The sequence below is a fragment of the Chroicocephalus ridibundus genome, chromosome 4, assembly GCF_963924245.1.
Source record: "Chroicocephalus ridibundus chromosome 4, bChrRid1.1, whole genome shotgun sequence".
Lineage (NCBI taxonomy): Eukaryota > Metazoa > Chordata > Aves > Charadriiformes > Laridae > Chroicocephalus > Chroicocephalus ridibundus.
Window position 1 is genome coordinate 62,360,341 of NC_086287.1, and position 26,987 is coordinate 62,387,327.

Here is a 26,987-nt window from a genome sequence, read left to right on the forward strand (position 1 = left end):
AGCATCTTTTAATTCAAAGATCAAGCAAGTATCGAAAGTCCCACAAAGTGCAAATCCAAATTGACACACCTCTTCCATTTAATCTCATCCATACAGCTGCCTTCAGCAATCCAGGAGATGGAGAAGGGATTGTGAATGCTCATTCCTCTGCCTTGCTACCACTTTACCTTGTTGGGCTTTCTTGTTTTGAAGAAATTATGTTAACAGTCTGTTTGCATTGAATTGTTATGTTTCGGGTTTGTTTTTTTAATTTCTTCGAACAATTCATTTCAGGCTTGCTCAATCCATAAATTTATTCCTAATGTGTTTCGGTTTGCTTTCAGTACAGCGTGTGCTGCTCGAGCAGCAGAACAATGTATCCCTGAATTCGCCTCCTTTATTTCTTGTGGTGCGTTACATAGAGACGTTCTCCCAGGGCCCCTAGATCTGCAAGTCTCTCAGCAGCCATAATATCTCAAAGACATTATGCTAAGGCACAGCAGGAATTTATCAGGCAAGCACGAAGGAGGCATACAGTGATGACAGGCTTTTAGCCGCTCCCTAAGACTTCACCACCTGTACCTCATTCTTTCGGAAGCACCGTCCATTCAAGGCAAATATATCCTTTTCTATTTTTGTCAAGAGTACACCATTTTTCTCTCCTTTTGTAGGCATCCAGTGAAGGTCCCCATAACCTTCAGCCTATAATGCTCCTATATTTCAGAGACACTAACTCAATGTTCACAAGTTTTCTTTATTTGTCTGAAAATTTCTTTCGACCAAAGGATCCTAGGCTCTTACTTTCTTTAAAGGCTGTAAGAAACTTGTGTGTGTTTCCTGAGACTTCTTCAGCCCATCTAATGGAAATAGTGGCAGTTGATCCATAGCAATCAACCAAATCTATTGCTATAACGGGAAAATGTCTTTTCTGCTGCCAAACTCTCTGCAGAGGAGACCAGACATGTCTCATCAAGAATCCTATCTGCACCAAATCAACATCTTCCTGGACATTATTAAATTTTGTAATATGACACAGCAGCACCCTCCTCTTAACATCACAAATCTCTATGACCTCAGGCCCAATAACTACTGATCTACCTACAACATGCAGATGTTCTGCTACAGTTATCCCAGTTGTTCAGAACTACCTTCTCCTACGACTGTGCTACTTATCAACACAGAAATACTCCTCTATTGAGTAAAAGTCTTCCTTTGCTAGGAGTAATCATTCGATTTTTTTCTCTTCCTCCATTAATCACACCATCCCGCTACCAGCAGCTCTGTGGAAACCAGAGTCCTGCCTGTCTGTGTAAATCCCACCAGGACGCATGCCATCCTGGCAGTTGCATGACACCCAGCTTGGACTCTGCCACTGAACGCTAGTGCAGAAATACAGCTGGCAAATGTAGCGGGTGCCTGAAGAGAAACTGTGAGCTGCTGTTGAACACAGTTGAGTTCCTGAATTCTCTGGTAGGAACCCCTGAATACAAGCAATATAAAATCAAGGTTGCTATGGGATAAATCTCTAGAATGCTAATTAAGTTAACCTAGTGTTCTGTTTTGTGGACAAAGGGACTAATTAAGAAGAATGCATTTCAGTCTAGAGTTGAACCTTGCAGTTAAAGCTAATGAAATAATTTCATGGTAACATCATCATATGGAGAAGATCAAAGGGACTGACCAGGAAGCTCTGTTCTGCTATTAACCCTCAAACCCCAGCAGCTGAGCCTTCTAAATGTGTACAGGGCATATTCAGAATAGCTATTCATTGCAAATTGAGAGTTTCTTAACCAGGTTTTCCTCCAGTAACTCTTATTTATGTTTTTATTTGTCATTCTGTCTGAATGCAGGAAAACCAAGAAAGGAAGGAGCAAGCTGCAAAGTCTGAGAAAAGGAAGAAACACCTTAAAGTAGAAGACGTGAAGAGGCTGAAAGGAGAGTATGGAAAGAGCAGTACATTTAACAAAAAGTAATTCTGGTGGTGTTCGCCAGCCTTTGTTAATTAGGAGGAAATTATCTGTTTAGCTGTGGCTGATCCAATACAATGACAGTGATTTAGCCACGGATGATGTAGTTGTCAAGCACATAGTATAGTAAGGCATCAATTTGCAAGTTCATGTGAATGATCAAAGAAATCATGATAGGGATGTTAGAAAAAATAGCACTCCCAATAAGCAAGTTCCTACTGTTTTGGTTAGAGGTGGGTGACATCCTGCTATTGCTCTGAATAGTTGTTGGAAGACTTTTAGGGGTACAGAAAGTTGCACGTACTTCAAGCCCCGCTGTGTCACTGCGGTAGGCAGGTTATGTCGTGTGTTACTGTTACCACAGCATTTGCTTTTCTCTGATTAGAGGTCCGGTTCCTTAAAGCAGTTATGTGTGTGCTTAAAGGAGCATCTGTGCTTTGCTGATGAATGGCTGATTGACATAACTGCAGAAAAGCATTCGCCGTGCTGGCCCTACCTAAGTGTGAAGCATTTCTAGTGCTAACATTGGCAGGTGTATATTTTAAAATTTAATTTTGGCAAACACCTGCCATCCACTTTTCTTGCAGATTTCTGCCAATAACATTTGGTTACGATTCTTCAGAGAACCACTGCAAAAATGGCATTAGTAAATATGAGTGGAGTTCGTGTAAATATTACACTGGATGCTCACCCCTTGGAAGACTGTTTTTCCTTGTATCTGGCGCCTAAATTAATGGCTTTCTTTTAGCTCCTCTTTCACAGTTACCCATCTTTAGAAATACATTTTAAAAATATATACAATTCATTGAAAAGTGACCAACCCAAATTTTTCAATATTGCCTTGATAAGCTGTACTGCAAACATGTTTTACGTCATTTGCAATCGTAACATGCTTAATGTAAAGCTGCTGATTAAAACAATAAACCTTTTTGCTGTAAATACAGAAAAGTAATTAGTGTATGGTAAAATAAATTATGAAGTGACATTCAGCGGCTGTAAGGATTAAAGGTGTTTTCCAACCCTCTGAAAAGAAGGAGCACCAGAGCAGAAGAACCTTCTGCACTTCCAACATGCAGTTTAGATGGAATTGTCGTTATTTTTGGCCCTTTGTGAGAAGGTGGATTTAATTCTTGGGGTATAAACTTGAACTTGAGAGAGCATTTAGACTCTGAATTATTTTTTAGCACTTATTTTAGAAAACTGTGCATAGCACTGGCGACAATGAGAATCAGGCATTTTGTAAAATCTATTTTAATCTCCATCAGGACGTGGTGACATAAATTGTAGAGGATATCAGATCTGGCATGGCAGGATGTTGGGGCTCATCTTAACATGCTTCAGTCTATGTAAAACCTATGTAAGGCAAGTTAAGTAATTAATTTCTGTATTTATTTTCTGAAGGAGGGAATGAAAAGGCAGTAAATCTGGTGAAACCCTATTAGCATGTGCTTACAGGATCATCAAGGCCTGGTTCCACAAAGAATTAAGTAGGCCGTTAACTTTGTAGGTATCTCTCCCTTGAAGGCAGCGATACCCAACGCACGGGGTAATCCCGTGTGCCCCAACCCTTTGAATCTCTGACCTTAACTCCAGTCACATGCTCTGTCAGTGTTGCTCTCTGGTTTATCCAGTTGTCTGAGGATCATTTGTCTGCAGATGACAGATCTGCCCCGGAGAGCACACAGCAGCAAAGTCTCTTAGGGCAGGCAGTAATCTCGCTCTCCCGAGTTCAAACAGAAGAGGTGAGGGCAGAAGCACCCATCACGGATTTGTTATTAACTAATTACAAGGGAGGACTTGCAGCTACTGAAAATTGCTGAGAACCAAGCTGAGTCAGAAATTGTTACCAAAATTCAAATGTATGGCATGGTTAAGAGAACAGAGCAATATCCTATTTGATTCCATGTATTAAAAACAGCTGTTCTGTGAATAAAATTTAAGATACGATTTCCTAAAAGAGTTTGGTGGCAGGCTGCTGCTGATTCCAGAGACTCAGATACCTAGGGTTTGGTTTTTTTAACTCTCTGAACATGTTTACGTATGTATTTACATTAAGATTTTTTTTCCCCATGCTTGATAATGGATTAAGCAACTATCGTGCTTTATTTTCTTCAGCTTCTCTTGCAGCAGCTTCTGTTACTAAGCATTTAAATTCTTCAGGAGAACTGTATCGGATACTTGCAAAGACCAAGACTGTATGTCATCTCAAGAGAAATATAATATAACATATATGTGTTATTTCAAGAGAAATAACATATAGAGGTTTCTTCAGCTAACCAAGTGGAAAAATGAGCTGCTTCTAACACAAATTTGGGGACACAGCTAATGACCAGAGTAAGCAACAGAACAAAACCACTTAAGAACAAAAAGTGAAAATGTGCTGTTAAATATCGGGTGCGAATTTATGTAATACTGTAATTATAGCGTAAAATACGCTAATACTGTAACTGCAGAGAATGAAATGCTATTCAAGGATGAAGCGCAAGTAAATTTTGACAAACAGTACAGGAACATAACTACCATCCTTACATACAGAAACTAACTGCAAAAGCAGACCCCCAGTCTAATTTCTTATGTTGATATATTCAGGGTCAAACACAAGAGCTTTTCTCTAGCAAAATTCTTATTGTCTGTACTTACACAGGACTTAATTCATTTGGCTGTAAGTAACAAACTGACATATGATAAAATGTCATCAGCATAAATTGGTCTTGCAATAGTAAAAGCATCTAGTCTTCAAGAGCCGGGGAAATAACCAAATGTTCTGCTGCTAAAACCTTACTGCTGACTGGGTTACTCTTTTATTGCTTGGATTTGCTTTTTTAAAGCATGTAATAATGGTTAAAAACTGTATTAAGGACAAGTACAACTTTCAATGCAGAGTTTACTTACAACTGCATTGTACTCTAGTACGTATTTGTAATTCAGGATGTATTTCACTTTGGTATATGTTCATTTTAGTAAACAGAGCTAAACAAATGTACCTGAATGTATGAGGATTATTAGTTGTGGTTTTAAATCACGTATTAGCAAATAAGATCCTGAGCAACTGCTTTTCCTGTGCTGATTGTGAATACTGTCCTGGTATTTTTATTTTATTTATTTTTAAAGGCAACTGAAAGGACAGACTCTCTGGCTCTTAATCCCCTAAAGGAGATGGTGAATAAGTAAGAAAAAGTTTCTTAATTGCATCTGGCAATATAAAACTGTTAAGCAGTTAAATTAATTCCACATGAATGCTAGGAAACTGCAAAGATTATTTTTTTTAAAAAAGCTTGACCCTGCGCCCTGGAGTTCAACGAGTTTGCCACAGTTCTTTTACTGGGAGCCTGGCAGACTTCAGGCCATGCTCTCACAGGCATAAAGGAGCATAATCATATTGCAATGCTCCTTTCATCTCTTTTTAAAATATACGTCCCCCTGTAGAATCTCCAACTCATGATATTGGCTGGAGATGTGATTCAAATTTAATTCAAGCTTATTTCATTTAAATTTGTTTTGTAATCTTTCCAAAGCCTTTATGCGATCTTATTTCAGTGCATATTATTTCCTCAAACAGCTAAAATAATGTAAAGAAGCCTCTGGTTTTGGTATTAGCTTGATTTTTTTGGGGGGCGCAGAGAAAGACGCTACATAATTCGGCTATTAGAGAGCTCACCCTAAGATGCCAGAGACTAAATAGTTCCTGTTCGCGTTTCTAGGCAGGAAAAACAGACCTGAAGCAGTGTCTGTCACATCACATCTGAGACCCTTAACGTTCCAGCCAGCCCGTGGTGACAATCCAAATATAATTTGGCAGGGCGTTTGCTCTAGTTTATATGCTCACTGTTCTTGAGGGAGGGACCTGATAGCAAAGCAGAATACCCCATGTGAGACCTCTCTCAGAGCTTCACACAAGCTGAACTGGGGGATAAACTGATGTGTGTCCCATACCCCTCCCCCCCCGACAGGTAAGTGATTACAGAATTCGGTGGCAGCCTAACATCTTTTTAAGTGTTGCTTAAGCATTCGACCTGGGCATCTAAAGGGGTGGATATGCACTTTTTGAGGGTTTGGGCCAAAGTCTTCAGAAAAGACCTATGGCACTGGGACTTACACAGTAAATTTGGTCTAACTCAAAGCAGTTAATGTTGAACCCCTTTTGCCTAATCTCTTCTTAAAAATGCCCAAGGACACAGGAATCCTGCAGCCTGGACAAACTGCTGCTGTGCTAAGATGGTGCTAAAATGCTGGTGTGCTAAAATGCTATCCTTAGGAGCAGCGTTGGAGCAAAGCTGGTCTCATTCACAGCTTCTGTTTAAAGGTTAATAAAGCTTTATATGCCTTCAAGTTTGTCCGTACTTATCACATCAGGTGTTTAGTCTAATAAAAGATGCAAACACTTTTCATTTCATACTATCCGCCACAGAGAAAACACGTTACCACTCCGTTTTAATTTGCAGCAGCCTTTTACATATTTGGAGGCCGTTATCGTGTCACCTCTGGTCTTTTTGTTTCCCAGACTAAACAACCCCAGCCCTTTCCGTTTTTCATCCTGGTGCTTTAATAGTTTTTCCATCCTAGGGTTTCCAAATCTGTGTCTCTCTTCTAGATTTTCTTCAACTGGATCTTATCTTCCTCACAGCGCAGTGCTGGATCTCCAGCTGGGCAGTTCAGCAAGGCTGAGGAGAGCAAAAGGACATCTTCCTCCACTTTACAGGTTGTTCTTCCATCTCAGCATGATGTTTGATTTCTTTTGCAGCCACACAACATTTTGACTCCTATTCAGAGAAATATCCTGGTCTCTAGCACGATACTTGTCCCTTCCAGCTTCATGCCACGTGCACATTTCAACAAGTGCGTGCTTATTGCATGCTCCAAGTCTTTCATGGAAACTGAAAAAAAATCTGAACCACAAACAGAGCCTTTATGATTTGATGTCAAAACAAACCATTCTTTACTACTCTCCGAGTATAGTTTTTCACAGAATGGTCACAGAACGGTAGGGGTTGGAAGGGACCTTCGGAGATCATCTAGTCCAACTCCCCTGCCAAAGCAGGGTCACCCAGAGCAGGCTGGACCCACATACAGGCGGGCTTTGAGTATCTCCAGAGTAGGAGACTCCACAACCTCTCTAACCTATTCTTCATGTGCTTTTGCATCAATTTACTATTTTTATTGTGGCTGTGAACAAACAAGTGTTCGGTAAAAATGTAGTTCTGAAAAGAAGCAGTATAGTTTTGCTTAATTTATTCTGCAGTAAATCTAAAGTGCACTGCTTTAATCACGTGGACATATTTTGCTACTATTAGTTGCCCTAAAGGAAAAAGTACTGCTTTTTTTTTTTTTTTTTTATCTGAGAAGGTAAAGGCGTGAAAGTTTTTCTGTGAAATTGCAAAGGTCTAGTGTTGTCAGGTGAATTGGTTTTAATGGAAGACCTCTGAGGAACAGGGAGCTCCTCTGAGACGCTGACACTGCTTACTGAGCTAATGGCTCATTCCCTTCTTTTCCCTTCATTCCCTTCTTTTTGGTGTACTCAGCACTAGGTGACTCACAGGGGACAGGGACACTGCATATCTGCAGCCCTTACAAGTCTCATGGCACTCTGCATGACCTCACTGATTAATTTAATGTATTACTCAATTTAAAAGTCAAACATTTGCTTTTACCTGAGCAAAATCGACCTTGAAGATTTGATGGTTTTTTTCCATCTCACATATCAAAATGGATTGAAATCCATTGACTTCGGTGGACTGGAGTTTGTTTTTAAATTGGTGTAGAAGAAGAATAAATCACTTTATCGATTGCTTCATATTATTTCTATGCTGAGATACACGTTTTGAACTTTTATAAAGAGGAGTGTTCCCCTCGTGAACTAGGTTTTTTTACCTTTCTTTGCACACAAAAAACCAAACAAAAAAATGCAGAAATTCCCACCAAGCCAGTCACTTTGAAGACATAGGAAAGTTATTAATGTATAACTGGCCGAGAGCAGCTGAAAACACTGTCATCTCCTGTTTAAAAGGCTAGATTCTGACCTTAAGCAGGGCAATTTACCTATAGTCATGCCAGGATGATTTACTTTTTAAAAAAAACGATTATAACCAAACCCCAACCAACCAACCAAAACAACAGCAATAACATTACTCTGGCAAAAGATCTGAGTTCCTACACTAATAGGTGTAGAGTATTGTAAAGAGAGAAAAAAGCCCCATGCAGGAATGCAACGCTAAATGCCATAAAAGTAATAATAAATATAACTCTGCGATCCTCTCTGACTTCAAAATGTAGCTGTATACAGCTTCTCCTGCCGAGGAGCAGCACCAGGAATATGTATTTCTTGCAGCAAAGGTTATTTTTATGTTCTTTCTGTGTTGAGCTGACTTGCAAGCCATCAGTTTTGAAGAGAATTAGTGAAGAGAATGGCGTGTGACGGCAATGAGGGACAGCACTGCTACATTTTGCTGTCCTTGGTGCTCGTGTTTTCAAACCGTAGAAACGAGTGTAAACGTAACACCTGATAAATACTTATTCCACAATGAGACGCCACAATTTTTTATTATTTAAAATGATTTTGTTATTAAGCAGCAAAAAATTCTGAAGGATTTGATGTAACAAGTAAGGAACGCTTCAGAGGAAATGTTGAAAGGAAACAAAATCCTGGAGGGGATTGAAACCAGGATAAAGTACAAAAGGGATGAGCAAAAGTAGAAACAGATCACCCTGGCACCAGCTTCCTTTGCCAACTATCAAGACAGACCAAACGCAGTGGATGTGGATTTCATTAAGACACTGAATGTGGTGCTGAGTAGGAGGTGAGCACAATTACAAAGGGGGCTAAAGTATCAGGTAAAGAGAAGTTTAAGCCATTAACAAGAACTTCTGTTGCGTAGCAGGACCAGGCTGGCTGCAAATGGTTGAGGAGATGACAGACCAGTGCAGAAGCTTTTCAGATGAGGTCCATGAGCTGTCAGTGCGTGGCTGTGAAGAGAAACATGGCCCGTGCTGGCTGCTCGCATGTCAGGTGGAACAAGTTCAAGCTCAACTGGTCTGGGATGCTGGCTGGTACCAAGGCAAGAAGCCCAAACAATCTGGTGTAAAGCCCACGCTTGAGGAGTTGTGGACAGACATTTGGTGCGTCTTAGACCACAGGAACTAAATGTCTTAAAAGATTTCACAGTAACCTGCCATCCTTACAACTGAAATAATGGTGAAAATAAAAGTAAAATAAAAGTAAAGGTTAAAATTCTACAATGCAAAATTCTGAAACCTGAGCTTGTCTTTCAGGCCATGTTAGACCGCACGTAGAATCTGGCTGTGAATATATACATGAAATGCCAAGTAGCTGTATCGTGCATGTGAAGTGCTAATGGCAGAAAGAGGGAGCAGCATTTAAGTGTGTGAGACACCAGCAGAAGTAGTGTGGGAGAGGAGTTGACTTTTGTCACGTATGTGACAAACTTGACAAGTCCAGGAATGTCTTAGGTGAGATATTTCCAGCTGAAATAAAAAGACATTCATTCCCGTGTACAAGGTACCAGGGAACTTGACGTGGACCATAGTGTACAATTCTAGCTGCCCATATTCAAGAAACATGAACCAAATTCAGAACAGGTGCAGGGCAGGCAGACGAGAATGACCAGTGAATTGAGAGCCTGTCTTTAGAGGAGAAGAGTAAAAAATCTTGTCTTTTTCTGTTGAGCAAAACCAAGCCAGGGGCTGGATGTAATTCCTTCTATAAATACAAACACAGGGAAGGGAGAGGAAGAAGTATTTAAACTAAATGGCAACATCAGCACAGAACATATGGATATAAATCGGCCAGAATGATGGAAATTAGCAGAGGTTTCTAACTAGAACTGCTCTGGAACAGTTACTCAGTAGGAAAAGTGAGGTCTTGTGAAGAATCATAGCATCATAGAATGGTTAGAGTTGGAAGCGACCTTAAAGATCATCTAGTTCTCTGCCGGGGGCAGGGACACCTCCCACTAGACCAGGCTGCTCAAAGCCCCATCCAGCCTGGCCTTGAACACTTCCAGGGATGGGGCATCCACAACTTCCCTGGGCAACCTGTTCCAGTGCCTCACCACCCTCACAGTAAAGAATTTCTTCCTAATATCTAATCTAAATCTCCCCTCTTTCAGTTTAAAACTGTTATGCCTCATCCTATCACTCCAATCCCTGATAAAGAGTCCCTCCCCATCTTTCCTGTAGGCCCCCCTTAGGTACTGGAAGGCTGCTATAAGGTCTCCCCAGAGCTTTCTCTTCTCCAGACTGAATAACCCCAACTCTCTCAGCCTGTCCACATAGGAGATGTGCTCCATCCCTCTGATCATCTCCGTGGCCTCCTCTGGACTCGCTCCAACAGATCCATGTCCTTCTTATGTTTCATCCTTTTCACCCACCAGTACCCCCAAGTCCTTCTCGGCAGGGCTGCTCGCAATCACTTCATCCCCCAGCCTGTATTGATACTGGAGATTCTCCCAACCCAAGTGCAGGACCCTGCACTTGGCCTTGTTGAACCTCATTGAGGTTCACACGGACCCAATTCTCAAGCTAGTTGACCGTAGCAGCGGGAGAAACTACACTGAAACATCAGGAACTCCCTTCCAGTCTTCTCTTCCATATTTATCACCTCCACTGATCGATGCTAAGTACTCGGAGCACGCAGAGTGTTAAATCTTCCCTAGCTCCTTCTCCTAGAGGGAATATTGCAAATGCTAGCAATGAAGTAGAGCAAATGCCTGCTCTGTTTGCCACCATGAACACTTACAAGGTGCTGTAGTCTGGAATAAGTTCTATTCTATTTCTATACACGCACATACACAAACTCGTCTATGTATGTGTATACGCATGCGTAGATGCTTGTGTATATCCACATACACGCACACACAGAGCCCACATATCCACATATCCATACACACACATACAGAGCCCACATATCCATACAGCCCAGTTCGAAATGGGCTGTACATGCTGCTATATTTTTATTTCTCAGGAGTTCATTCAACTATTCTGGTACTTTCTTTTCACCCTTATACCAGAGTAATGGATTGTAGGAGTAGCTTTCTGCATTTTGACCAGTGCATACACAACATGGTGTAATCTCATCTATATCACGGCATCTCATCGGAGCCACAGAGTAAGAGAAGGAATGTGTCACTTGAAAATGCTGAATTTCTGTCACTTGCTCTCTCCGTAGGAATCGCATGTATGGATTTGCCAGGAGGAGCACACAAGACGTGCAGTTCCTCCTGCCTGAAGCTGCACCCTGGTATGTTCTGCTGGTGTTTTGCTTCTGTGCATGCGTGTGTGCGCAGGCACATACGTGCATACATGTGCCTCGTACCAACACAGCTGCGTGGGCCTCGGACTAGTCTGTGAGCTTACGCTTTTCAAGTTGCTCTTTTTAAGGACATGGTGCCACATGCCTGGAGATAGAGGACGCGTGTTACAGAAGTCACGCCTAGGGCATGGCTTGCGCATGGGCAAGGTGTTATGGGTGCCAGGCACAGTCAGTTCGCCTGTCACAGCAGGGAAGAGGGCACGTAAATCCATCCCTGTGACACAGCTCCAGGCGCCTCGCTTGTTTATTTGTCTCGCAGTGACAGTGCTGTGTTCTTTCAGGTCAGTGTGTGAGTGTATGTGTGGGTGTGCATGTGTGCCTCGCCGAAACGGTCTCCGGTATCTCAGGCCACCAGGACAGGGTATGTATGTGCCTGTCAGTGGGGTATGTGCCAGTTCAGGAACAACAGTCATGTGTATTTTTGGCACACGCTAGTGTGTCTGTCAGACCCCAAGTGCGCCTGCCCACGTCTCTCAGGCCAGCGGGTGGATGTTTGTGTCTCATGACCCGTGTGTGCTGGAGGAGCTTGTGTGCCTGTCCTTCTCCCACGGTTACATGCCACGGAGTGCTCTGAGTGTATCTATCTGGGCACATGTCAGGCTGCTCTGCCTGTGCCATTCTCTGTGCGTCTGACAGCGACAGTTCCAAAAGCCTCAGCGCAACGTCTGTCTTCCAATGACAGCAGCCTGTGTTCCTCAAGCCAGTCCGTCTATCTGTCTGTCTGGCAGCAACACAGGACCCTGTGTGTGTCTCACAGTGACACAGCCCCTGTATGCCAGACCAGCTCATGGGTTTGTTTCGTTGTGCCACTGTCACACACACCTCTGCACTGCTTGTGTGTCTCACAGTGACAGTCACGCACCTCAGGACAGCACGTGTCCGTGCATCCCCATGACATGGCTTCAAACCACCGTGACAGCCACATACCTCGGACTGGTATGTGGTGTCTCTCTGTCACACAGTGACGCACCTCAGACCCCTGACAGTGACACAGCCACACGACTCACACCCTCGCCTGAGTGTGCCACAGGCCAGGCTGCCTCAGACGAGCATGTGACACAGGCCCATGTCCCTCCGAGCTGCCCTTGTCACACGCGCGCCTCAGGACTGTGTGTGCCTCAGAGTGCCGTTGCCTCTGTGCCTCAGAGTCTGGGGGTGTGTGGGGACTGTGGGTGTGAGGAGATTGTGGGTGTCTGTGTGGAGACTGCGGGGGTGTGTGGAGACTGCGGGTGTGGGGACTCTGTGTGTGTGTGAGGAGACGTGTGTGTGTGGAGGCTGTTTGTGGAGACTATGGGCGTGTGTGGAGATTCCGTGTGTGTGAGACTCCCTGTGTGGGAGGAGACAGCGTGTCTGTGGAGACTGTGAGGGTGGTGTGTGGAGACTTGTGTGTGTGTGGACACTGATTGTAGAGACTGTGGGTGTGTGTGAGGCGACTCCGTGTGTGAGGAGACCGCGGGTGTCTGCGGAGATTCCGTGTGTGCGGGGAGACTGTGTGTCTGTGGAGACCGTGTGGGTGCGTGTGGAGACTTGTGTGTGTGGGGACTGTGCGTGTGTGTGAGGAGACGTGTGTGTGGATATCGACTGCGGGTGCGTGTGAGGCGACTCCGTCTGTGAAGAGACCGCGGGTGCCTGCAGAGACCGTGGCTGTGTGAGCCGGACCCGCCGAGGCGGCCGCGGGGGCAGCCGGACCCGCACGTCAGCGCGCCGCGCGGGGCGGGCGGGAGGGCGGTGGCGCCGTTAAAGGCCGGCGGCGGCGGCACGGCGCAGGCAGCGCGCAGGGGCTGGGCTCGGCGCCGGCAGGGGAGCGAGGCACAGCGAGGCGGCGGCCACAGCCACCCTCCCACCCACCATGTCAGGCACCCGGGCGTCCAACGACCGCAGCAGCCACCCCAGCGGCGGCGGGCTGAAGCGGGCGCGCAGCGAGCCGGGCGGTAACAAAGTGACGGTGGTGCTGGGGGCGCAGTGGGGGGACGAAGGCAAGGGCAAGGTGGTCGACCTGCTGGCCACCGAGTCGGACGTTGTGTGCCGGTGCCAGGTGGGTGCCGGGCTGGGCCGGCTCTGCCCGCCGCTCCCCGCTTTACGCCCCCGCTCCCCTCAGCCTGGCGCCCTCCTTCCCTTACGAGTCCCTGCTTTCTCCCCCGTGCTGCTCTTCCTCTTCTCCACCCCCCAGCCCTGTTTCCCTCCGCCTGCCTGCCTTGATCTTCTGCTCCTGGTGATTTTCTTCCTCCCCTCCCCGCTCCCCCTCTCCCGCAGCGAACGGTGGGTCGCGAACGCGCCCCGGTGGGCAGCCATGTGCTGTCGTCCGTCCCCCCTTCCCCTCCACCCCTCCCCGGCTGCGCTTCGAAATGCCACTCGGAAAGAAAAAGCCTTGAACTATAAATATAAATAGCTGACCCTTCACGATAAGCGACACAGGATCCCGAGGTGCCGGCCGGAGGGCGGGGGAGGGGGGTCCGTGGCCCGTCTGCCCGGGGCGGGGCGGGCGGTGCGGCGCTGCCCGGGGTGGGTGGCCCGGCCCGGCCAAGGGCCGCGCTCCGGGCGCTTCCCGGCGCTCGGTTGTTTTGGGAAGCAAAGCCCCAAGAGGCCTGGGGTGGGGTCTGTTGCTCGCAAGGCTGTAACGCTGCTTGCTGGAGGGGTTGGTGTCTCCGGGCGTGTTGCTCCTTCGGGAAAAAAGATAGTGTTATGAGGCGGCGTGAAGACCAGCTGCTAATAAACGTCGGGAGTTTTCCTAAGTGTTGCTGCAGGGGGCCTCTTGGATAGGCAGGTTGTGTTCCCTGCAAAGCACCTGGAAGTTTTTTCTAAAAATAGTTTTAAGTAAGTAGAGCGTGAGTAAAACGGAAAAAAAAACCCCAAGTTATATAAAAGTACAAGACTTAAACAGTTTGGTGAAAAGGGGAACATTTTATAAGGCTTTGCTTGTGTGTATTTTTGAATTGAATATAATACAAGGATTCTTAAAATTATCTGTTTGCCTAGTATAAACCGAATTGGACACAAAGGTGACCCCAATAATAGTAATAACTTTTAAAAGAACTGTTTTCAAACGTTAATTGTGAACATAGTAGATGAATACAGCTAATAATCTGTTCAATTGTCCCTGTAAACTATGCAGCCACATTAAGAAGCAGTCAGCTCAGTCCAGCTCAGTTGGTATGTACCATTAAATTTATTCTGCTTTAAAATGCATGATAGCTACTGCAAAGCTACAGATATCCTTGAATCTGAGATGATAAATCCAAGGACGTTTGTATAATTAAGTATATTATGTAAATAAATGTTGTCATGTGAGTTAAATACTTAGAAGGTGGAGGAAGTATTTTCAATTGGGACATTAAATTCCCAAGATCTTCAGTCACCTTGGGGAGAACTTTCAGGGCAAAAGTTAGCTAATGAATATGTATTATCAGGACTATAGCTACTTTCACATTTTTATTTCCCCCTTTCCCATTCCCACACCCCCCCTTCCCCCACCAATAAACTGTTGCTAGGAATTTAAACACAGGTCTCATAATTGCTTTGCTGAGGAAACAAAACTTAAAAGTTTTAGCTGAGGAGAAGTATTTCATATGGGCCACAGTCAAACAGTGCTTCCTCAGGGGTTTACCGTTATTACTGCAAGAAGTTATATTGGTTCTTCCTAAACCAGCTTTTAAGGACTGTCTTCAGGACGGATTTGTTGTCCATCCAGAGAACTAATTTGCAAGCACGACCCCCAGGTGCAGCCTGAGAATACCCCTTGAAGGGTACAGGCCTCTGCATGCATGAACGTGCCGGAAGGGTTAGTGTGTTAACAACAGGCTAGACGGCTTAGATGGTTTAATATTCTTCTGGGCATATCTAGATCATCTTTCTGTAGCCTGATGATGAGACTGGGATGGATGGAAGGCAGGTGGATCTAGAGGAGCTCTGCACTCTACAGAGTAGCATTCACTGATACATGTGTGCACATGGTGTGCGTGAGGCTACAATAGGATTAGAAACGCACCGATTCAATGGAAGCGTCTTCAGGATTACAGTTTAGGAAAGAAGGTAAAACATTGCATGAAATAAGGAAAACATGAGTAATAATTTACTTCTGAGTAGAAAAATTATGCAATGTAAGTGAAAAGTGATTTTAAAAAATATTTAAGTGGGGTTTTTGCAAGTCTAAGAATTTGATGGTGCTTTTTAAAAAAAGCTATCATTTTAATAGACTAATACTTTGTACTTTCAAAAGCAATTGTGGAAGTAGGTAACAGTGTATGATTTTTGTGTCTCTTAAAACTCATATGTGACTGCTTAGTAAAGATATGCATGTGTGTAAGCATGTGAACAGTACTAACTAGAGGTCTCTCAGTGTGATAATGGTATGTGATTAATTTAGGGTCCTAATCAGTTTGAGTGGGACTTTAATGGCACGTACTGCCATAAAAAACCTCAGCATTTGGACCAGAATCTTGCTTGCTTCACATTCCTCCTAGAAACTAAGAAAAACTTTAGTGCAATTGCACTTGCGTACTAGAATAGATTGCTTAAACAAGAAACACTGAAGGTCTCCCTTAACTAGAGACTTCAGAAAAAATGTCAGAAAAAGTTCCATCAGGATTTTTCCTGATATCCTGTCCACTCCGTTGTCTGAGACATTGATGGAAACAGTGTTCAATAGCTTGTTTTAGTCCTCAGCGAAATGAAAGTAGGGAAAGGCAGCAAATGAATGAGGGAAAGGGGAATGTTTATGTCTTCTAAAATAATGTCTCAACTAGATTAATTCTTTGTCACAGTAGGATACTCTTTGACCTAACATTTCTTTAAAGCTGCTTTTCTTCGCCCTCAAGTAGAATTTAAATTCAGGGTCAAATTTGAAGAGCTTTCTCAAAATAGTAGTTCCCTAATATTTCTATGGAAGGAAATAATTTTCATTAAACGTTTCTCAAGTATATTTAGCGTGTTGATTTCGTGAGAAAAATCTGTGACAGCTAGATTGCTGCAGAGGAAATGAAATGGTATTTCCTGGGATGCTGGAAAGAAAAGCAAGCAAGCAAATGGGAATAAGGAGTCCTTTACAGCAATAAGGGAAGCTTCAAAATAAGTTAATTAAAGAAAATTCTGCATTAAAATTCTGGCCTCTCTAATTTTCCTGAGTTTTCAGGATTTAATTTCACATGAATTGAAGAGTCTCAGTTTGTTGATCGTGTTGTTTCTGTTTTTTCAGTACTTGGTTTATACAGTCTGCGTACAAATGAGTTATGGTATGCACTTAATTTTTCACATTAGTGGCAATGAAATATGTGGCATAATTTAAATACGAAATCTTAGTTCAACTGGAGTAATTGATTTCATTTCACCTGTATACTTAAAGCATACTTTGTGAAAGAGGATGCTTCAGTAAGAGTAAAAGATCTGTGCATATTCTTGTAGATGATGCTGAACAAAACTTTTCCCAGGCTGCTTTCATTAAAATACCAGACACAGCCACCCATCCCCATATAAATAAGCAGAAAAGGTATTTCTAAATAAATAAATAACAACAGGCAGCTTAGGGCTATTACAGCACTGAGTAGGTTTGTCTGTGTTTGGGTTATTAATGGAGATAACTTTTCCTCTAAATTGCTCTTTCAGCAAGCAAAGGCGTTCAGAAGCGTAATGATAGAGGCTATTATTTCTTATTGTGGCCTCCTGGGTCATAGAACCGTCACATTATACTCTGCAATACTTTTAATCCCTGGTATGTTATCAGGGAAGTGTACAATCAAAGAGTTCAACTGCAAATGTTTAATTTTGATGTTTCCTTTAAAACAGGTTTTGTGCGTTTGTTTAGAGCTTCTAACTGATAGAATACCAGATGTGAAGAGGGAAGTTCACTTTTTACCTAGCCTCTTAGCATGTTGTCATAGAAAAATGTAATCTTAAGTAATTTGGATACATATAATCGTATTAATGAAGACAGTTTTGGCATTGTTCAAAACTTTTCTTCAGATGGTGATTTCTTCAGTGGCAGTTCTCGTTCCAGCTGTATGTTTCTCACATCGCCTCATACGTTGTGTGGCTGCCTTCAAAACTAGAGCTTGTGGCTGGTTTTGCCTACCTGGGTTTTAATTAGGTAATTTCTCAGATCTGGTTTGGAGCATGATCAAACAAATAGTCAACTGTCACAACTGCCGAGGTGACGTGCCTCCAGAGGCACCACTTAAACTAGCTCTGTTCCCAGAAAGTCGTGTATAGAACTGCTGTAGTAAGTTCACAGTTAACTGAGGACAGCTGGTGTCATACCAGTCTGCCTGTTTCCTTAAGATGAGACTATGTAAGGTACACTTGTAATAATAACTTTTCACTGAAGATGTTTACTGTACAGTGTAAATGGAAAAGGAAATAGCATGCATTGGCAAAAATGGCAGGTTAAGTACTGTGCATCTTTGCCAGTAACGGTAAATTACTCATGAGACACTTTCTCTTTTATAGTGCAGGTGTGTGCCAAGAATGTCTAAGAATTCCTGTCGTAGTGGAGAGTAAACAATTCTGCCCTTCCTGATGAAGTTTTGTTGTGCAATAAGTTGTTTTTCAACAGAACATCCAAAAGCATTGGAGGAAAAAGCCTGTAAACAATTTGATAAAAAATTTGAAGGAAAGGAAAGAGAAAAAGATTTTTCCAATGCTCAGTGCGAGACATACAAAAGATGTTACTAGTAAATTAGTAGAGCCCCTGTGGTAATAATCCTTACCTGCATTGGGCTTGATCTTGGTTACTGAATAGATTGATAACAGTTGCTGCACAAATGTGTATCTTTCCTTCACTTCATACCAAAACCAGTGACAATGATTCAGCAGCAGGGGCTAGTCCAAGGCGGTCTTAAAGTTTCTTTTCAAGCCTTCATTTGGCGCTGCTGTTCCAGAGCTGCCCATGCCGATGCTGGATGTGTCAGACCTGTGACACTTCTGACATCTACAAGTCTGGAAACAATCTGCCTGATATTATCAGTATTCCCTTAAGAACTGGGATTGAAGAAACAATGCCAAATTTTAAGAATGTGATTGCAATAAGAAGAGCTGTTGCTAAATTCGTTAAGCTTCTCATATTAATGTAGTTTTATTTTTCACTAAATATGTAGTCACTCTTTAAAACACTCCTCTGTCTGAGTCAGTATGCTTTCAAGTTAAGAATTGCCTTGGTTTTGAAAAGGAATCATCTGATCTTTTGAGACAGCTGGACAAAAATTATAGTTGATGTTAATACTGAAGAAAAGCTGAGGAGGTTGAAAAAGGTAACAGAAAAACTTGCTGTTAAGGTCTTTTGTGGTTGAGTAGTTTGCAGTGACTTGGACCAAAGAGATTTAACCAAGTCATGCACCAAGGACACCGAGTGCCTAGTTTTCTTGATGTAGTGGATGTTAACAAATAAGATTCAGAGGGGCTAACCAGTAAGAAAAGCCTAGTGATGTTTTGGGTTTGAGATACCATTACAACATTAGAGAACAGCTTAGGAAAGGGTGAAGGGATGTGCCTGACACTTACGATATAATATACAATACAAATAACTGTAGCATATTATTGCAAATTTCCTTATTTGTTCTGGTGTTTTTATGAATGCAAAGTAAATACCATATATATTAGGATTGGTACTTTGAGGAATGAAAAGGAATATACTGTGTGCAAGTGATCAAATAATAAAAACCAGAAATGTCACATGAGAAGTTTTTCTCAGGGGTTTATATGCAAGACAGTGGTTTTCTTTATTCCTGTGTTCTACTGCTGACATGGCAGGGCAAAGCAGCCACACGTTGTCGTGACTGTCCCTATTGATCGTGGGCTGCTGGAACTGTTTGCAACAGGGATTAAATTAGGGCAGTTCTGTCTGGTGGTTATGTGGAGTTACAGGGGCTTGTTGGCGACTGTTTTTCTCTGTGTGTATGTATCATGTGTTGCTCTCCTTTCAGTGAGATTTAACCCTGATATTTAGTATAATTTCTCCCTACAGGATAAAGTAGCATGTAAAGACTTTAATCTCCTAATGATTTAGTGCTTGATGATCTCCAGTGAAAAGATTGATGACCTTGGAATCATGAGCATGCAGTGACTGCAGGACTCAAGCTTTTGATTTCTCTAATGTTTGGGAAGGTTGATAATCCCATTTGCACGTACATGTACGTTCATACAGGCATATTTCTTCCTAAGTAATTTTTTGCAAGATTCCTTGCAAAAAAGCAAGTAGGTTTTATTTTGCTATTCAACACAGGAGAGGGTTCATCAAGTGTGAGTGGTTTCCTTAGCTACAATAAAGAAGTCCACCCTCTCAAAATTAGAACTTCTTTTTGTAGCAATCTGTCACTTAGAAGGCATTTTGCCCAAATCTTATTTTTCATTTTGTTTATACATGCTACACTATATCATTTTAGGCTTTAGAGCAACACGGTAACATTGCTATTTTAAACTAGCCTCTCCTTTGGGCATCAGTGAGATCATCTCAGGACCACCAGGATTATAAATACTGTATGAGAAGGTCAGGTTTAAAGTTTCCAAATCTCCATAAGAAAGCAAGCTTAATTTTCAATCCCCTTTATAAAGCCTCATAAATTTATTATCCTCTACAAGCATCAAGAGAAAGCAACTGGAAATTAAGCTGAAATGACATCTGTTCTGTTTCATTCCTGTTGTAACTCACTAGCTGTTGTTAACTTGTTTACAGATATAAGAAAAGTTATGTTCATATCTTTGGATCATATTACTTGCCACAGGGGTATGACTGCACCTCTTCAGAAGAGAGGACTAAAGATGAGGAGACACATCTAGGTTTTTCATGTTTGATTTCCTTTATTTTAGGATTCTGCTAATATTAGTCAGAATGCATTTTCCACTATAGCATTTTCTATCATTATACCTTGAATTCGTTACTTTCTTTACATCTTCTACTGGAGTTTAGTGTATGTTTTGTTGTAGTGGTCTGTCACAGTAGATTGTTTTTATGTGATTCAACAAAACTTTAAATTCCGTTTGAGAGAAAATAACTAGAGTTTAAGAGTGTCTAGTTTGCCTATGCTGACTGCTGTTTAAAACCTGAATTGAATTAGACCTGGCTTTTCCAGTTGCACTTTTCAGATACTTAGGAACACCAAGGTATCCATATAAGTTAGGGTCACTTTTCATTTGTAGTAAAGGGAAAAGCACTACATTATTAGTGTAAAATATGATATAAGCTTCAGTTTTTGATACTTGTGCTATAAATAATTTTATATAGTTCTTAAGGTCAAAAGTTTTGCTCAGTTCTTCTCAACGGTGTTTGTGTTTATAACCATACTAATTGTCTCACTAGGCTTTAGAAGGTCTCCTTCCACAGGAATTCAGGAGTTTTTGAAGAGATCACTGTTTTAATTGGGAAGATGGGATCCTGTGGATTTTGTTCGTTCTATGAGATAGTGAGAAGGGCAGTGGCAGGGACACACTTGACCAGATGCAGGAATCGGACATAGCAGTTCTGTGCGAAGTTGCTCTTCCCCAAAACACTTATTGCAAACATTCTTTGGGAAGAAGAGCAAGGCTAACTAGGTTTGGCTGATGATGATTGGTGTCAGGAGATAAATACTTGCAACTTACTCCAGCTCTTTGTCACGACTGTAGCTTTAAAAAGAGCTGCTCCCTCAGCTTTTCTGGTCTAAGTACACTTCTGATTATTCCCTAACCCAATTCTTTCCAATGGCTGGGGCTTAAAAAAAAAAGTTATGATTGCCTTCTTGGAACTGAGTTGGGTGCTATTAGGCAATAGTTAAACTGGAAAAATTAGCAAAAAAACCCCTACTTCCATTAAAGGAAACTAACAAGCACGTGTGGCAGCAACCTCCCAACCGGAATGTACAGCACTCCAAGTCATCAGACAAAAGCTTTCACACACACAGGTGATTTTTGTGATGTGGTGTCTAAGTGTTCAAAATTGTTGCATTTCTCTGGGTGTTGGATTTTTTTTTTTTAAACCAATGATGTTCTAAACTCACTTGCAATGGTGTAAATAAAGAGAAATGCCATGAAAGGCAATGGATTTATACTATTATAAAGTTCATGTCAAAGCCATCTATGCTGGTAGCACTTACTAGCTACATTTATTCAAGTTAGTTCCAGGCAGTTGCTAATGTCAGCTAGAAATAGCCATCGTTAATTAGATTGTAAAGAGAAAGAAGAAACAATTTATGTAATAATGCTGCTTCTTATTTATTCAGAATCACATGTGAAATGCTATAAATGGAAGAAAATCACTCAGTCCAGATAAGAAATATTTTACAATCTGTTTCATAGTATGGTGAGAGCTATTTGTCCTGCAGATGCAGTTGAATTTCAGAAAATGTTTTGCTTCATCAATGGATCTAATTAGTAGAGCTGGGACACTTGCAGTGAAAAGAGATAGGAATCATATAATTTATTTTCAGATGCAGACTTCCCGAACCATTGGTTTGTAGCTGGTATTCCAGTTCATAGATTATAAATTCATAGATTATAATGACAGAGGGGATCATTTTTGTAATCTTGTCTGAGTACCAAGGACACCGTATTCTAATAGCAGTTGCACCACTGCCAAAAGGAGAGGTAATACAATCTCTCTACTCCTACTTGATATTCCCATTTATACACGCGAGGTTTGCCTTAGGCATATCAACCGGTACTGAAACTGTATTCAGACACCTCCACATGCTTCCTAGCATAGATATCTTCCATCCAAAGTTTGGCCTACCTTTTTCTTTCAAATTCATTTATTCTAAACCTAGTCATGACATTTTGTACGTTTACTGCATGTGCCAGTTGTCTGGGGAGCTCAGACTGCTGCGTACTGCAGGTACACCACTTGAATGGTAGTTGTCATCTGCGCGTCTTCAATACTGAGTTTCTATTCTTTTCCCCCATTGCATTGATTAGCATTGCTAACTGGAAGAGGGTGGGACCCATCAGAGACATACCTGTTTTGTGTTCATTCTCTAGTTACAGTTTGAAATTATCACCAGGTTTTAAGGCATTTTACATGCGCTGTGCTGATATTTTTTTATATCGGTCTAGTTAATCAAGTTATGAATGGGCATTGTGAGGAGCACTGAGCAAATGAAAGATGTGCTAACCAGTGGACACCAGCAGAGCACCTGGAAGCACTCCTCCAACATATGCAGAACGCAGTCTCCTGCACACTACTGGGCTGGCAGGAGCAGGCAAAACACAGCTGAGCGTCAGTACAGATTTCATTCTTATTCAAACGTGTATCGTAAGGCCAACTGGGAGGAAAGCGTTCCTGCTGAAGGTACTGAACAGCCTCACTGCTGCTCTGAGTAGCAATTCTGTTTCTACCTTGGGATGTTACCACTGCAGAGGACAAAGAGATGATTTTAAAAACAATACAGAACAAAACACCAGCCTTACAATGTCTGAGCACTTTGGAAGGTGGATTTGTTTCTTCTTTTTTTTGTAAAGTCTACTGAAAAGACAAAGACTATGTTTTCTCCTCTGCCAACCTGTTCATAATAATTATTAATTCCCTGAAAGATAATGTTTATACCAGCATACAGTTATTAATGCTGGTAAGATGTAATAAATTCTCAGTTTAGTGTATTGATGCAGTTCTTGTATTCATGTACTATGGAATAATAATCAAAGTACTTCACTTCAGTGCAAGAATCCAATATCACAAGTAGATCAGCACATAAAAAGCTTGAAAATGTATTTTCTTTTTAAATAAACTAATGTGCTGAAAAAAATATTAGGATGTTTTATGAGGTAGCTTAAGTTCCTCTAGTTCCTTCTTGTACTGGGACAATATGTAACTTTACACTTTTATTATTAAAAGTCTGAAAATATAGATTAAAGTCTTCCACAAAAAAATCCAATTTTTATCTGAGCCCAACTTAAATGTTCTTTAAAAATAATTTAAAAAAAAAAAAAAAAACAAAAAACAAACCTCACCATCTAGGATTACTCTGCTCTGAAAATAATGCCTAGTATGTTTCCTGTTGTTTAACTCTTGAAAACAACATGTTGCAGCTCTTTCTATTAACTTAAAGTCTGTTTTCCAACCTAGAACGATAGGCATTTTGGGTTGTTGAATTTAAACCATGTTGCTGGTGGTCTGCTGGATTTTAGAAGAAAGAGGCGTAGCTTGCAGCTCCACAAAGTAATAGAGCATTCCTTAGGCAAAATATATTGAAATAATATATGTTTAATGCTGCTAATAGAGCCACAACTTGTAGTGCTTTCAAAGTTGTTAAAAACTGATTTGTTAAGCAACGTAGGTACTTTCAAAAGGCTGAGTACTAATTTTCCACTGCGGGCTATGAAAGACTTGAGTGAAAGTTATTTTTTCTTAGGTGCCTGATTTAAATGTGAAAAACTTTTAACAGCTACTAAATACTGCTAGAAACAAGCATTTATCTGCTCTGAAACTTTAATATAGCTGATACGGAGAACAGCAGCTGTGGCTGCACAGTCAAAAAGTATTGCTGCATATTTAAGGCTTTTTATTACTATAGATACCTGTCCTGTTGTCTTTGTTGTACGTAATGTTTTCTAGTTCTCAAGTCTCACTTCATTGCTGAAGTTTTCTGTAATTGATAGCCCCAGTCACCTGCACCTGGTAGATCTCCTGCATTCGGTAGTCTTAACAGAGTCATTAGAGATTAAAGTGGTTTAACAGAAGGGCCACAAGTGCTGCTGAACATGTTGGAATTGCTGCAGGAGCAGTAAGAAAGGTTTCATGTTAAAGTGGATGCGAATGTTCAAGCCTTTTGGAGCTTCAGCAGCTCACCTAATCGTTCCTTCTTGGGAACCGAACTTGCCACACAAGAGTAGTTTAATGGGAATGCCAAGGCTTCCCAGGTTTTGTAAGGGAATGCTAATTGTTATTTCTGGTCATACCATCGTTTTGCAATACAGGTGATGCCGAAGTGGCACTGGTGATTAATCTGTCAGAAGTTGTTGCCTTAACATTCCCTTCATTAGAGGTTTTTGAAGAACCACGAGAGAAGGCAGATACCATCGTTAGAGACCTAGGAAAGTGCAAACGATGAAAGATAAGTAAAATTCGGGTGAGATCAGTGGTGCACAGCAGAGATTCTGTGAGTATTAAATGGGTCCTCATTGTGCAGAGCTGCATTTGAAGCAAGGGCCAAGGAGAGACACCAAAGGTTTCCTGGTCCAAGTGGGAAGCATCCTGAGGGTCCAGAGAATACTGTCAGTACGTGTGTTAATGTTGACACCACTTTAATGAAATATCATTTGAGGAAAAGAAGGGAGCTTACATGGTTATAGTGTACCAGGTAGTTCTCTGCACATTCAATCATGTAATCTTCAGATTAAGCCCATACAAACTTTCAGATTCTCCTTATACTTTGTCAGCAAAATAAATGGCTCATATAGACTGTACATTGACTCTCAGAACTCAAGTAAAATCAGAAAAGGAATAGCTATCTTTAATATTTGACCTATTAGATATGCTACTAGAGTATCAATGAAAGTGAACATGAAGAATCTCTGAGATGTCCAGATAATAAACAGAAAGTATCTTATCAGACCCAGCGGTATGTTTTGCAAGTTTGGCCATGTCTGTTGGGCAATTCAGTGCTCTGCTACCACTTTAATTGTATTTGTAAAAATGTAATTAATTGAGCTCTAAAAATCTACTCAGAAGACACTTGTTTAGGAAACGCCGACCAACATGAGCAGTGCACAAAACCAGTTCCGGAGCTGTCAACACTAGTTTTCAATTATAGAAGTGCTGTTTTATAAGGTCTGTCACTGAATTCTTGATTTATGTTACCTGTCCAGAGGGACTGAAAGTGGATCCAGAGATTTTTGGCAATTAAAGGATATATCATATCTGCTGATGCTTCTGTGCTTTGGTATTTTTTTAGGTATGCCAGTTTTCACAGTTGAATGATTAATGTCCCCTTTTAAGCATTTTCTAAAGAAAGAGACCATTTGTCCGGGTATCAGTTGTTCAGGAAGATCTCCAAAAGCATAAACTGTCTTTCATAAACATTCTCATACTGGTATATCCTACCTTCTAAAATTTTAGGATACAAGAAAACACTTCTGACTCTAATTTAGGAGTGCTGTTATCTCAGATTGTGAGCCCTCAAGCCTGATTTCATTTGTTCATGTTGATTAAGAAAAGCAGAATATAACTATAGTATTAGTGACAACAAATAACTTTTGAAGGAGCCTGGTTCCCTATTTTCTCAGGAAATGCAGAAGTTGTTTTTTGTAGTAGAGATTAAATCAGTGTTAAATTGAGTTTGTTCTTTTAAAGTTTCCATCTTGCTGTCGTCTGTAGGCAAGCAGAAAAGGAAAGCTGATTGTCTCAGAAGAAGTTACTAGCCTCTTTCTCAAGCCTGATACAGCTGCAATAAGATAAACTAGTGTTGCAACTATTGCAATCCATCCAGTCTCAGACCTCTTAAAGATCACGTAAAGGAGTTTCCTGCATGTTTTATTAACCTGATAGATACTTCAATACCTTTTAACTAGATCCAGGTTTCTACAGCTGGCTTCTTATATCTGGGAGGCAAGCTAAATACCCAGGATGGTTCTGTGTTCTTCAGGATTCTCCAGACAAGTTATAACTCTGCATTAGCAAGACACCTGAGGGTCCTTCCCAGCCCAAGGATGAGCTACCCAGCAGTTTGCTATCAAATGGAATTTGTGTGTGCACCTCTTTTTCTGTGACAACTCTCACTTGGCTCTCCCTTGGCAGGTTATCTGTTTAAACTGTATTGTTGAGCTCACATCTTCCAAAACATGAGAATTACTTTTGTCATATTTAAAGGCATATTTCTTAATGTTTTCCTCCATCCCACTGCTTAAAAAAAGCTTGATTTTTTTAAAATTATTTTTTTTATACCCAGTAGCTTTTATTTTCTTATGTTGTGTTTCAGCATATATCCACATTTTGAAAGGAACGTCAGTTGCCATTTCCCTATATATTACATGCAAACAAATGGGTAAATGAAGAGTAAACAAAACTCCAGAAGAACATGCGTTATGTTATTAATTTTTATAAATGACTGTCCTTTCTCAGTGTTTTCATATAACAACTCCACTCATTCAGGCAACACTTCATTATTTGCAAATTACCCGTGACTGTCAGTTCTCCTTCCAGTAGATGCCCTCATTCTAGGCACTTCTGCATCATTCAGAGCTCATACTAGATCCTCCAAGATTTGTAATCAGTTTGGAAAATGGAAGGCCTGTAGCACCACAGCACAAAAGTAGTCAGATTTCCCAACCTTATCACTAGGAGAAAAAGTTACATCGTGGCAGATCAGCAACAAACATTAAGCCTGTCAAAAAACCCTTTATTTTTTAAAACTCCTTACTGTTCCTGTTCAAATCAACTCATGACCTTGATTTACTCATCTCTTCCCAAGTTTTTGTGTTGTCTCATTATTCTGTTTTAAAGCCGTCTGCAAAAATGTGGTTTCTTGAGGAAAATACCAGTTCTCATTCTCAGGTCTGGTAGATGGTTGTGTAAGGTATGAACTGTAGTGGACTTCATAAAGTGGTAATGGTGTTAACTGGGAAGATCGTCCCTTGACAGGGAGAGTCTGTGAAGCTGCAAAGACTACACGTGCTCACAACTTTATACAGACCTTCCATCTTGAACGCCCAGAGGAGCAGTAGCTGTTTGTGGGTGGGTGGGGAGGAAGAGCTTCCATTCAAAAGGAAATGTTGCGTTGTAGGCTTAAACCCACAGAAAACGCCCAAAAAGATGGGTTTGTGTA

General features: G+C 41.5%; 1 protein-coding gene across 1 annotated transcript in view; it reads left to right on the plus strand.

Annotated features, from left to right (window-relative positions):
* The first annotated feature begins 12,981 nt into the window (after positions 1 to 12,981).
* The window catches only part of ADSS1 (adenylosuccinate synthase 1), a 30,973-nt gene continuing 16,967 nt past the window's right edge, over positions 12,982 to 26,987 (plus strand). The window contains exon 1 of the mRNA XM_063333331.1: positions 12,982 to 13,306. Within this exon, the coding sequence (XP_063189401.1) occupies positions 13,121 to 13,306 (186 nt within the window). The 5' untranslated portion in view covers positions 12,982 to 13,120. The remainder of the gene's footprint in view (positions 13,307 to 26,987) is intronic.